Source organism: Electrophorus electricus, chromosome 15 (assembly GCF_041902795.1).
Source record: "Electrophorus electricus isolate QZ-2024a chromosome 15, ASM4190279v1, whole genome shotgun sequence".
In the NCBI taxonomy this organism is placed as follows: Eukaryota; Metazoa; Chordata; class Actinopteri; order Gymnotiformes; family Gymnotidae; genus Electrophorus; species Electrophorus electricus.
In genome coordinates, this window is record NC_137511.1 from 15,377,123 (window position 1) to 15,390,000 (window position 12,878).

At 40.8% G+C, this 12,878-nt stretch overlaps 1 protein-coding gene across 7 annotated transcripts in view; it reads left to right on the forward strand.

Moving 5' to 3' along the window:
- The first annotated feature begins 708 nt into the window (after positions 1 to 708).
- taok2b (TAO kinase 2b) overlaps positions 709 to 12,878 on the forward strand; it is a 34,773-nt gene continuing 22,603 nt past the window's right edge. For 4 of the 7 annotated variants that reach the window (XM_035533598.2, XM_035533599.2, XM_035533594.2 and 1 more), the window contains exons 1-13: positions 709 to 1,189; positions 3,036 to 3,176; positions 3,277 to 3,348; positions 3,497 to 3,598; positions 4,059 to 4,104; positions 4,845 to 4,941; positions 5,728 to 5,841; positions 6,057 to 6,148; positions 7,460 to 7,553; positions 7,841 to 7,922; positions 11,158 to 11,328; positions 11,926 to 12,132; positions 12,675 to 12,878. The exon at positions 12,675 to 12,878 is cut by the window's right edge and continues 168 nt beyond it. In XM_035533598.2, the coding sequence (XP_035389491.1) occupies positions 3,045 to 3,176; positions 3,277 to 3,348; positions 3,497 to 3,598; positions 4,059 to 4,104; positions 4,845 to 4,941; positions 5,728 to 5,841; positions 6,057 to 6,148; positions 7,460 to 7,553; positions 7,841 to 7,922; positions 11,158 to 11,328; positions 11,926 to 12,132; positions 12,675 to 12,878 (1,413 nt within the window). In that variant the 5' untranslated portion in view covers positions 709 to 1,189; positions 3,036 to 3,044. The remainder of the gene's footprint in view (positions 1,190 to 3,035; positions 3,177 to 3,276; positions 3,349 to 3,496; positions 3,599 to 4,058; positions 4,105 to 4,844; positions 4,942 to 5,727; positions 5,842 to 6,056; positions 6,149 to 7,459; positions 7,554 to 7,840; positions 7,923 to 11,157; positions 11,329 to 11,925; positions 12,133 to 12,674) is intronic. The other 3 variants (XM_035533600.2, XM_035533595.2, XM_035533597.2) reach the window with 1 other exon arrangement.

Here is a 12,878-nt window from a genome sequence, read left to right on the forward strand (position 1 = left end):
GCTGGATGTATAGTTGCCAATTCTGAGAGACTCGGGTCATCCTGTTAGAAAGTAAGGTCCCAGCTGCAGAGGGTAGCTGACAGTCCAAGCATGTGGAACGTCCTGGTTAGTTTAGATTGTATGACAGTGTTGAATGCCAAGTTGTAGTTGATTAACAACTACAAACAACTGACGTTGTTCTCCAAATGCGAGAGGCCTGCGTGAAAAGCAGTTCTCACAGCATCCTCTGTGAACTTGTTTTGATGGTAAACGAACTGGAGAAGGTCTTAGGTGTCTGATCAATATGTCTATAAAGACATCAGCCAACTGCAATGAGCAAGGCCTGCATGCCCACCCGGGGATGTGGTCTGGGCCAGCTGTTGTGCATGGATTTATTCTCTCAGGGTCCCGATCGCTTCGGCTGATGAGACTGTGAATGATGCAACCTTTTTGATCCCCATCCCTGCTGGAGTCCTCACAACACATTCCATCTTTACATTTCAACTAGAAGTGTAAAAACATTTCCCTATGAATAAAGAATACACATTAATTAAATATAAGCATAATGTTAATATTATAGTTCACCTTCATTTATGAAGCGTCCCAAGTAACAGGGGCGTAAAATACGACAGGAAAGCCTACATCCACAAGTAGCCTACAGGAGGCGACTGCTGCATTGAAACGTGTACTGAGCAACTCGCTTTTTCGCTTTTCCGTTTTCCGGTCGGCTCCCGCCCCGCTCCGCCATCATCAAGTACTGAACAAAAAAGCGGACGAAATAGATCCAGAGAATGGAAATGGAATTGTTGGAGTTAGACAGCCGCTATTTATACGAATGACACCAACGTAATGACCAAATATGATCAAAATGGGACTGGGAGTGGTGGAATATTAGACTTTAAAATGGTTAGCTGCTTTCATTGACAATCAGCTGATTATGCCCTACTAGCTGGACTGCTGGCTAGCGTTAGCTAGCTACCACTACCTCCCAGAGCTAGGTAGTAAGAAACCTAACTTGCTTGTCCTGCAAACGTCACTTTTAGTTTAAAATTGAGTTGCCATTTTCTGGGCAATAACGGTATTAAATAAATAAATGGATCGACGTTTAAATGACTAATTCGTGCTGAGAGGGCGGAGAAGAAAGGACCTCTTCCTCTTCAGGCCGTAGTTAGCTAGCCTTGGCTAGCTACAGTGGATCCTGTAAACCACGGTGAGACCGATTGTTGCATAAATTATTTATCGTATCGCTAGTTAAATACTAGGTGAAAACAGAGAGCCGTTCTCTCGAATAGTTCATTGTATTTAGCTTTAGGTCCGTTGCAGTGTAATCGTTCCATGCAATGTGCACATATTGTGTGTGTTTTGTAAGCCTTGGCTGAGATTTTATGTTTGGAGTCTCCGCCGCAAGCCTTAACGGTCTGGTTAGCTAATAGCTTGTGCTAACTAGGTGAGTTAATTGATCATTTAAATGCAAACATGTCATCTAGTTTGGCGGCTTCCTATATTATTGGTACAGTGTATATGTATGTATGTATGTATGTATGTATGCATGTGTGTATATATATATATATATATATATATATATATATATATATATATATATATATATATATAAAATTTGTATGTCGTCTGAAACCGCTAGCTCGCTAACAAGCAACTAACGCCCGAATCCGTTGCTTTCTATTGCTGTTTCGACGAGTTTCCAGCGCGTCACTTAGCTGGTTTGGCTAACTATCTTGCAAGCTGAATTTAGCTGTGGTCTGCTAATCTATTGGACAGCTTGGGAAGACAGGCATTGTATTCTTTAGAAAGGCAAATTATGTTTTTGTGCTGTTTTGGGAATTAAAATGATCTTTATCATGCTGTCGTATTGGCGTCAGGTTTTTCTGTTGCTAATGCTCCGTGAACACGGTTCACCATGAAGTCTCGCACCAGTGAGCATTACGTTGGGTTGCGATTCTTTTTGTTTTGACAGTCGTTTCCTTAAAATAGGGTTGATATTACAGCAGAAGATTCCTCGCAAATGCGCTTCTCCAAGTGAGCAATGTCACGAATGTTTCCATTGAGTAACATCTGGAGGTGGAACAACCTTAATTTCTGTTCAAGAGATTTTTCCCCCTTTGTAGTGCAGGCCTGCGTCTGAAAATTTCAGTAGTCATTCGTTACAACTGAGGTTAGAATATAGTCTCTGTCCACATAAATAAGTTAGCTCGGTAACTGGAGTGTCTGACAAAACTATGGTTAGCATTTTTAAAATTTATACCGAGTTCCCTCATCCATGGATGAATTATCACTTCAGTTTTAAGCTATAATACCATAAACTTTCATAGCTGTCATATGGCAAACCTCTAGGCTCTGACTGAAGAGCAACCTTGTTAATTGCATGAAAATGCAATAATCAAAACGAAACATTAACCCCTTCTAAAATTGAAGGTTTTGTGTGTTTGTGCCATTTAATTGTTTGTGATGTGCAGTTGTAACTTAATATGAAATCTGGTTGTAGGTAAAAAAAATTTGTTGTTAATGTTCCTGTTGAATAGCAGACAATTATTGAGGGGTTGAATGTCTTTCCTTTCAGACAGCAGAACACCCATCAAGTATGCATTGTTCAGTAGGATTGCACCAGCGTCACATTGTGAAATCTCTTAAGCGAGTTCTTAGTTTTATGTAGTAGACCTGCTGCTCTGCTCATGTGTCACTGCATCTCATTTGATGTGGCTGAGTGGAGTTTCTATTATTGGTTGTGGGAATCAATTATTCATAAATTGTTGGAATATAGGCCTGAACCTTTTTTTTTTTATTAGCAAAGCAACACATGAAAAGAGTGCTATATCCTGTGCTGTTTGAAGTGTTATGAGCTGAAAGCATTAGTTTTGTAATAAAATAGCGCAGCAACCCATTTTCTTTACGAGTGTTTTGAATTTGGCATGAGAGAGTTTTTATATATCTGACTTTCCATGCTGTATGCCATCCATGGGTATGCATGGTTGTCTTATAATGGTACATTGTTTTTAGGAGTTTTCATAGTTTGCATATGTGTGTGTGGTTTTGTGAAGGCGCTGGCCATGCCGTCGAGTGTGCGGGCAGGGAGTCTGAAGGATCCGGAGGTGGCTGAGCTCTTTTACAGGGAAGACCCGGAAAAGCTCTTCACAGACCTGCGCGAGATAGGCCATGGCAGCTTTGGAGCCGTGTACTTCGTAAGTGTGGCCAATCAAAAACCTCCGTGGGGCGAATGCAGCTCCCTATTTCAATAATTAGTGATAAAACAGGCACCATGTTCTCCTGTTTCATTCACAGGCTCACGACATCCGCACCAATGAGGTGGTGGCCATCAAGAAGATGTCCTACAGCGGCAAGCAATCAAATGAGGTGAAAATTGAAGCACAGTTGAATGTGTAGTAAGGCAAGCTCACAACAAGAGCAGCATGTGAGCCCAGTCTGTCTATTCAGCACAAGGAAGTCAGTGCCAAATAATCACCTGACTTGACATTGCATTGTTCTTTTGTTCCTGTTGCAGAAGTGGCAGGACATTATCAAAGAGGTGAAGTTCTTGCAGAAGTTGCAACACCCCAACACTGTGGAGTACAGAGGCTGCTACCTGAGAGAGCACACAGCATGGGTGAGTTTGCAGGCTCACATGGGAGGGGCAGCGATCACAATGCCCTAAGCAAAGAATGGTACTGACCCAGTAGCACCATTTCCTTTCACTACTATAGAATTTCTACAACAACATCTCCTTGCTTACACTGGTAAAGTGTTTCTCGGAATTTGCTGATAGGAAAATTCTATCCATCCAAGTCTGTCAGTACTGATAAACATGTAGATTTCTTACTCTTAAACATAAATAGGAAGTTATAGATCTTCAACTGCTTTAAATGCTTTGCCTTGGAAATTTGTTAATTGCCTCACATGTAACTAGGGGTTCAAAATGGCATTCTCACCACATGTGATTGTGATGTAGATCACAAACTAATGTTACCTTTAAATGTTGGCCAAGATGGTTAAGACATGATCTGACATCAGCATTACTTTGGAGTTGTTCTGCCTCCCTAATTCTGGACCCAATGTCTCTCCCTCAGCTGGTGATGGAGTATTGTTTGGGTTCAGCATCTGACCTGTTAGAAGGTGAGTTATAGGACAAAAAGAGTCTGGCTTGTAGAAAAGGAAAAGGTTATTTGTTCCACTGCACAAATGTCATCTGTACCATATGCCCTTGCTGCCCATTTAGCAGATGAAAAAATCAGTTTAAGGATTTTTTCGGCAGTTTATCTGTTAGTTCCTGCTCATAGCCGTACCTTATTCTGCTGTGGGAATAGTCACAAATGAGCTCAAAAAGCTCATCTTTCATCATGAAATTTTCAGTTAACAATGTTAAATATTTTGGTTGGCACAGATATCTAGTTATTTAGTTTAGATTCAGACAGTAGTCCATGCCAGCAAATCACAAATTGCATAGGCAAAAATTACAGGCCTGCTAAAGCGTTGGTAATCCTGGTGAACATAAGGAAGTAGAAATATGAACAACAAATAAATCTCAGTTGTGAGTGTTCTAATGCTAAAATAACTATAAATAAAATAAAAAAGCTATCATACTTGCCATATGTGTTGCTTTGCTGAACAACGATCTACAGTTCAACTTTTCAGCACAAGATAGATACATAATGCATGTGTGGCATCTCTCTGCATCCTCTGATGGCCGCTCTCCCCAATCTGAAATGTGTATGAGATTGTTAGTATAGCCAGATTGATGCTGTCACTATTACTCAGCCATTATTCTCATAGTGCATTTCTATGCAGTGAAAATCTGAAGGGGTCCTGGGAAAATTGAGAACTTTGAATTTTTCTTGCTTCCTCTTTGCCCTTAGTGCACAAGAAACCATTGCAGGAAGTAGAGATTGCAGCGATTATTCATGGCGCACTGCAGGGCCTGGTGTACCTTCACTCCCACAACATGATTCACAGGTAGTGTCACCCTTTCCCCCCCTAGATGTGTTGGCAGCAGTGCTTTTGTCTGCCTTTTTCCACTGTAATATTCGGTTGTTCTCCAGTGGTTGGTTTTTATGGAGGGGACCATAAGATTTTTTTTTCCCCTGAGATTTCTTATCCTTGTTTCACACATCATTGATTATACACTCGCCACTCGCTTGCACCTAAACTCACCACTTTGGGGTACAACAATGTTATAAGTACAATTTAAAGATGGACTATTACAGACTATAGACCATCTACTGATGAGCATAATTTGTTGTTGATCACCCTCTTCATTCATCACTGGTCAGTTTTTTTTTGTGTGGCAGACCATTCTCCACATAGCAGTGTGGCAGACATGGCAGTGGGTGTTATGCTGGCACCCAACAGGAGAGTGTTTCTAGGGATTTTACACGTACAGATGTCACTGCTGTACTGAGAATGCTCTGTCACTCAAATCTCATTCCAGTAGTGGTGCAGCAGGCTGAAATTAACAGTCAATGAAGGGTTAAAATATCACCAATGCAAAGGGTTTATAGCAGTGGACATGTTAGTCTCTAACTCTTAACCTACCAATTTTTATAATATATAATTGTTTTTAGAAAATGAGCAGTGATTGTACTTTATTATATTCACTTATCTTTTTAGTCATAGTTGAATTATTTCTATCTGTAAAAGTCTTATTTTTGTGTATTGCCTGTTCAACCTGCCCTTGTTCCGTGATGCCTTCTGGGTGATTCGGGCCTGTCACTGAGAGATCTTTTGCATATCTCCTCACAGGGATGTGAAAGCCGGAAATATTTTGCTGACTGAACCAGGCCAGGTCAAGCTGGGAGATTTTGGCTCCGCCTCCATTGTTGCCCCTGCCAACTCTTTTGTTGGCACGCCCTACTGGTACAACACTCAAGCTTCAGCCACCACCGGACCCAGTCCTTAGGAATATTCCAGTCATTCCTAATAAATGTTGCATCTCTTAAGATTCGGTATAATTTAGCATTAGATGGCATGTGTTTTTTTTTCCCGATGTTAATTTAATGTGATATCAGAACATTTCTGCTGGCATCCAGTGCTGGATCACCTGTTAACTGTAATGCATGTCCTTGGTGTAGGATGGCTCCAGAGGTTATCCTGGCCATGGATGAGGGCCAGTACGATGGGAAAGTGGATGTGTGGTCACTCGGCATCACCTGTATAGAGCTGGGTGAGTACCTGGGAGCTTGTCTGAGAATAACCATGTACTGATAATGTATTGATAATTGAAGGTCAATGCTGTACTAACAGTGGCCTAATTTATTCATGGTTGCTGCATGCCCAATTATACAATACGTTTTGGGGAAAAGAACACCACAAAATCTCCAGCTATAACTGCAGGATCCTGATTGCTGTCAGAGGTGTTGAGCACAATGACTGTTAATTTTAAATGTGTAAATATGACTATGCTTTAAAGAAAAGTAGCTTTTAGTTTAAACATTTTTAAGATGATAAAGTCCTGAGTTAGTGGCTTGTTGCTTTTTTTGACATTTTTTGGAGAAGTTTGTGACAGACTACTTGTGTTTTGTGGAATAATTGAGTAGCACTGCAGTTGACTATACTGTTGGTTAGTAAAACACTGAAACAGTGAAAGGCACATTTCATCGGTATGCTAAACAAATACATTTTAGGCAGTGCAACTCTTGAATGTGTAAGTCTATTAGTCTCTAGCCAACTATGACACATCTTGTTTGCATAGTCTGAGATTTACAAGGAAGTTTCTCAAACATAATTTACTGTCCTTTTAAAATTATTTTTAAGGTTTTTTAGTGAAGACTCAGCTTCTTGAATAAATAAATTCATGAAACAATGCAAAACAGACCTCCCATTGGCTTGCACAGGGCACAGAAGTGTATCAGGCTTCAGGGAAAGTAGTGTTACGACTGCAGACAAATAAATAGTTGTGCATAACTCCCTCCGGTTCCTGTATGAATTTTAATTGTATTTTTACATGTTCAAATGCACATATTTAAAAAATCATGAATGATCTATTGGCTTAAAAGGTGCAATTCTGGCTGCATTAGTTGTAATTACCTGTCTTCACGTTTTTAAACTTAAACTTCATTATAAACTTTTCACACTTGTTTACACTCTGAAGTTGATGTGCTCGGAGGTGGCCTCAGCAGTCACATTAAAATGAACTCAGAGAAGTTACATTCTCTGTCCTGTGGTAACTAATGGGAGTTCATTCTTCAGGATGACAGTTGTTTTAATGCCACAATGTTTTTGGTGAAAAAAGAATTGGAATATTCTTTTTAAAATACCATCGGTACAGCAGGGCAACTTCAAAGGAGCAGTAAGAGTGCTAATAAAGAAAAGCCAGTAGTCAAGTTGGTACTAGATGCCTAGAGTTTGAGAATGTGGGTGCATTTGAATGTCATAGTGACAAATGACTGTTCAAAAATGGGCATTCCTTTGATATGTTAAAAACAATAAGTGCTACTCAACTCATTTAGACTCTTTGATTCTTTCTCACACACAGCGGAGAGGAAGCCTCCCTTGTTTAACATGAATGCTATGAGTGCCTTATACCACATCGCCCAGAATGAAAGCCCAGTCCTGCAGTCTAATCACTGGTGAGACATCCATTCTATAGCTGTCATATATCTGTACCCAGTCTGTTCTCTTGCCTGTATGTATCTATTCCCAGTTATAATACATCTATCTTATTTCTCTCTGGTTTCTCTTCACACCTGATTCACTGATGACTTCATAAATGGCAGCCTTTTATGCCTTCACATTTTAGCACCTTCCTTTCTCTAACACTTATCAGACTGTGCTTTTAAAAAAAGGTATTATATTTTGTATATATATATATATATATATATTTTTTTTTTTTTCTTTTATTTTTTACCTTCCCCAGGTCAGATTATTTCCGAAATTTTGTGGACTCCTGTCTGCAGAAGATTGTCCAGGACAGACCTACCTCTGACGTACTGCTCAAGGTGAATTTAATTACACTGGTTTCAAGCATTCTTTTGCTGTTCAGAAACTTTATTTAGTGTTGGCCAAGAGACCACAAGGTTCTTTCTCGCATGAAGAAGGTGGTTAAGGTACTTGACTAGTAATCAGAAGGTTGCCAGTTCAAGCACCACTGCTGCCAGGTTGTCGCTGCTGGGCCCATGAGCAAGGCCCTTAACCCTAAATTGCTCAAATTGTACTCAGTCATAATTGTAAGTCACTTTGGATAAAAGCATCAGCTAAATGCCATAAATGTAAATGTAAAATGAAGAATTCTGCTTGCTGTCACTGTTGATGAATGATATGCAGTCTTTTATATCGAATCTTGTTAGATGCTTAGATGCAATATTTTCCTGCATTTCATTAAAAACTGCATCAAATTGACATACTGAAAGTGCAGCATTCTGAAATGTGTGAAGAGGCAGGGGGCACGGTGGGCAGCATGAATATTAATGAGATCACTGGCAGTCCTGTGCGCCCTCTAGAGAGGATGTATAGAGGAATAGAAAGGACTGTTTAAAAAAAAAAAAAGCCCTGAAAATGTTAGAGGAAACTAAAAAAGGAAACATGGTTTTTATATTTTGGCAATTCATAGGAGAGGAAATGTAACTGTTGCAGATGGTGGTGTTCCCTGAAACATTTTCAGATTGTATTATAACCTAGTCTAAAAATATCAAAACATTAGTTGACCATTTAAAACATAGACAATATATTGTGAAAATAAAAAATAAAAAATCATAATTTTGTATGAATTAGAAAATCTGTGTCTGTGTGTACACACACAAGCATATACTCAACTTTAATAGGTTCACCTGTTCAACTGCCCATTAACACGACTATCTAATCATCCAATCGCATGGCAGCAACTCAGCGTATTTAGACATGTAGACATGGTCAAGTTGACCTGCTTAAATTCAAACCGCTCATCAGAATGGGGAAGAAAGGTGATTTAATTGACTTCGAATGTGGCATTGTTGTTGGTAGACAGGCTGGTCTGAGTATTTCTGAATCTGCTGATGTGCTAGGATTTTCATACACAACCATCTCAAGGGTTTCCAGAGGATAATTTGAAAAAAAAAAAAAAATCCCGTGAGTGGCAATTCTCTGGGGGAAAATGCCTTGTTGATGTCGTTTGGTCAGAAGAATGACCAGACTAGTTTGAGCTAAAGGAAGCAGTAACTCAAATAACCATTCATTACAATCAAGGTGTGCAGTAGAGCATCTCTGAACGTACAACAAATCGAACCTCGAAGCAGACATACTACAGCAGCAGAAGACCACACAGGGTGCCATTCCTGTCAGCTAAGAACAGGCAGCTGAAGCTACATTTTGCGCAGGCTCACCAAAATTGGACAACAGAAGATTGTAAAAACGTTGTCTGGCCTGATGGTCTTGATTTCCGTGGCAACATTTGGATGGTAGGGTCAGAATTTGGTGTAAACAACATGAAAGCATGGATCTATCCTGCTTTGTATCAACAGTTCAGGCTGGTGGTGGTGTAATGGAATGGGTAATATTTTCTTGGTACACTTTGGGACATTTTAATGCCAACTGAGCATTGATTAAACTCCACAGCCTACCTAAATATTGTTGCTGACTATGTCCACAGTGCAACCATCTTCTGATGGCTGCTTCCAGCAGAATACTTTGCCATGTCACAAAGTTCACATAATCTCAAACTGGTTTCTTGAACCTGACAATGTACTCAAATGGTCTCCAGTCACCAGATCTCAATTTAGTAGAGCATCTTTGGGATGTTGTGGAACAAGAGATTCGCATCATGGATGTGCGGCCGACAAATCTGCAGCAACTGTGTGATGCTATTTACATTTACAGCATTTGTCAGATACTCTTATCCAGAGCAACTTACAAAAGTGCTTTGTCATTACTCATAGAATGTATTCCATCCAATACAGGAGGTTAGAGTTCAAGATGCCATTGAACTAGAAAGCTGTTGAAATCTAGGCATCAGCATTGATCTCAAAGGTTATACATGTTTTACACTTAATCTTGGACAATGATAAGTGCAATAACAAACAGAGTTTCAGTTAGTCAACATAGGAGCAGGATCAGTGATCATTAAAATATTCCACAAATAGATGGGTCTTCAGTCTACGTTTGGAGAATGCAAGGAACTCTGCTGTCCAGACAGCCAGAGGAACTTTGTGCCACCATCTCGGAGCCAGGATAGAAAATAGAGACTTGAAGCATGGCATTTCAAGCCGAGCAGTACTTGAGGGTATGGATTGGGCTTTGACCATTGACATTGTGTATGGAGGGGCTGGTCCATATTTGGATTTGTAGGCAAGCATTCAGGTTTTAAATCTGATGCAGGCAGCTTCCAGAAAAATCAAGACTCTGAAGATGACAGTTTGGGAGCATGAAGTTTCTCCATCACTGCTATGAAGGCTGTTTCTGTTGAATGTGCTGATTTGTAGCCAGACTGATTGCGATCTGGTTCTGCATGAGGAAAAGAGATAATTGATTGTAGACTGCTTGTTCAGGAACTTTTGAGAATAGAGAGAGAAGTGCCATCATGTCAATATGGACCAAGATCTATGAGGAATGTCTCCATTGAATCTATGCAATTACAAAATAAGGCAATTCTAAAGGCAAAAGTGTCTCCAATCCAGTTATATCAAGGTGTATCTAATAAAGATGCCAGTGTGTAAGGAAGATGAGCATGCTCATGTTTTCCATGATTAATGGATATTGGGAAGGGAGAATGTAGCCACATGAGTTCTAACCTTTTGGAGATAACCTGAAAAATTGAGCTAAGGTATACAAAAAAAGAAAATGAAAGGGGGAAAACTTTAGTGCAGTAGAGTTCAGTTAATTGTTAATTAACTGTAAGCCAAAAATTGAAAATGGTCATTAATTATGGTCAAATAGAGTCAGCTATCAGGCCATATTTTACTTCCTTATTGAAGCGTATTTTCATGTGAAATGGAAAAATTATGGGTGGTACATGAGTTTATCAATCGCCATTTTATTGTATCGTGGGCTTTTCAAAACTAACATGGTGTTATATCTGGTCGCTGGCCTGCTCTCTACTGTTGAGGATAATGAGTCCATGTTTACACTCTTTACCTTTACACAGTGTAGATGGTCAGTTAGGTAAAGAATATTAGTTTGATTTTAGAATAGTGACTTAGATGGCCAAGTATTGCTAAAGGATATCTCTATATAAAAATGTTTCTCTATGTCTCTCTTTCACAGCATCATTTCCTTTGCCGGGAGCGTCCACTGACCGTTGTGATGGATCTAATTGCACGCACGAAAGACGCAGTGCGAGAGCTGGACAACCTGCAGTACCGGAAGATGAAGAAGATCCTCTTCCAGGAAACGCACAATGGCCCTGCTGCTGAGGGCGCTGAGGAAGAGGAGGTAGTCAGTGCCGTTCACTTTCACTTTCACCAGTTATAGCTAGTCATCATTGATTTGGTTTAACCACTTGCTAAGATCTGGACAAAATTTTGTCAGCCACATCTTGAAGATACGGTTTTGAAAAACCGTAGGTAATGTGCCTTCATATCTGCCTGCAAAAAAAGGAATGTGATCTGTGTAAACTAAAACGGTGTAATTAATCTTGCATTACTTTGCATATACATGGAGCGAAACAAAAAGATGTTCTAGAAATAGACCAAGCCACATGGTGCAGATATGGAGAAAAGGAATGTTGTGTACCATGAAGCATCCTCCGCAGCTGCTGTTCTGATATTTAGAATATTTACTACCTGATTTTTATATTTTTAACCTGTTACATACTTCTTTGATGGGTTGTCATGGTTGACAGTTGAACTGAGAGTGCAACAGCACATTTGTTGAAATGGCCAAAAACTGTGGGCTCAGCTCCAAGCGTAACATCTCTTGGAGCTTAAAAAAAAAAAAAGAAAAAGAAAAAAGGTGATTGATTGCATATGCATTATTAATTTGTCATGTCCAGTCTCCTAGCTGTGACTTGCTCGTTTGGTCCTTGACTGGCAGGACGTGGAGCAGTATATGCTGCGCACAGGCACCGTGAACAGCATGGAGAGCTCGCACTCGCTGCCCTCGATGTCCATCAGTGCCAGCTCCCAGAGCTCCTCCGTTAACAGCCTGGCCGACGGCTCGGACGACAGTGGCGAGATGGCCATGATGCAGGAGGGCGAGCACACAGTCACCTCCAACAGCTCTGTACTGCACAAACCCTTGGTCAGTATCCCACAGGGCGAGAAAGAAAAGTTAATGTTGCTGCGTCGTTATTGTTTGTAGTGTTGGGCTCTGACTGTTAAGGCTGTGGAAGGGACAAGGAAACTGGGCTTTAGATCACAGAGTGCTGTGAAATTCTCCCACTGAGCAGTGTGCCTTTTCAAAGAGGCCATCTGCTACAGGGCTAAGGTTAGTGTGCATTTCCCTGCTCTAAGATGTCCTACTCGGCCCTTAAAGAGCTTCATAATTGCCTGATGAGAGAAATCAGGTCTCATAGACCTGGGAGTTTCAACCCCAGACCTGGAGCCCAATTTAAATCCTTCCCATTATGTAGTACGTAATGAGCTGATGACCTGGATGAGGTGTGGTAAAGCAGCCAATATTTGAAACTGCAGGACAGTGGAGCACTAGAACTGGGACTGTAAGTTGTAAGTGAGTAGGAAAAAAAAACAAAAAACTGCATCATGGGAACAACTGCCTCCTACAAACAGCGACTGAAGTTTTCCTCACCACTATTCCTCACAATTCCTTTTCCCTCTGCCCAGAGCCATGATAACATCTATGATGACCCCTACCAGCCCGAGGTGGACTCCCAACCGCAGGGTCCTTCAGGCGGGGGCGGCGGGGGGCGACGCCGCCGCGGCCGAGACCACTTTGCCACCATCCGCACAGCGTCTCTGGTGACGCGGCAGATCCAGGAGCATGAGCAGGGCTCAGCGCTGCGCGAGCAGATGAGCGGCTACAAGCGC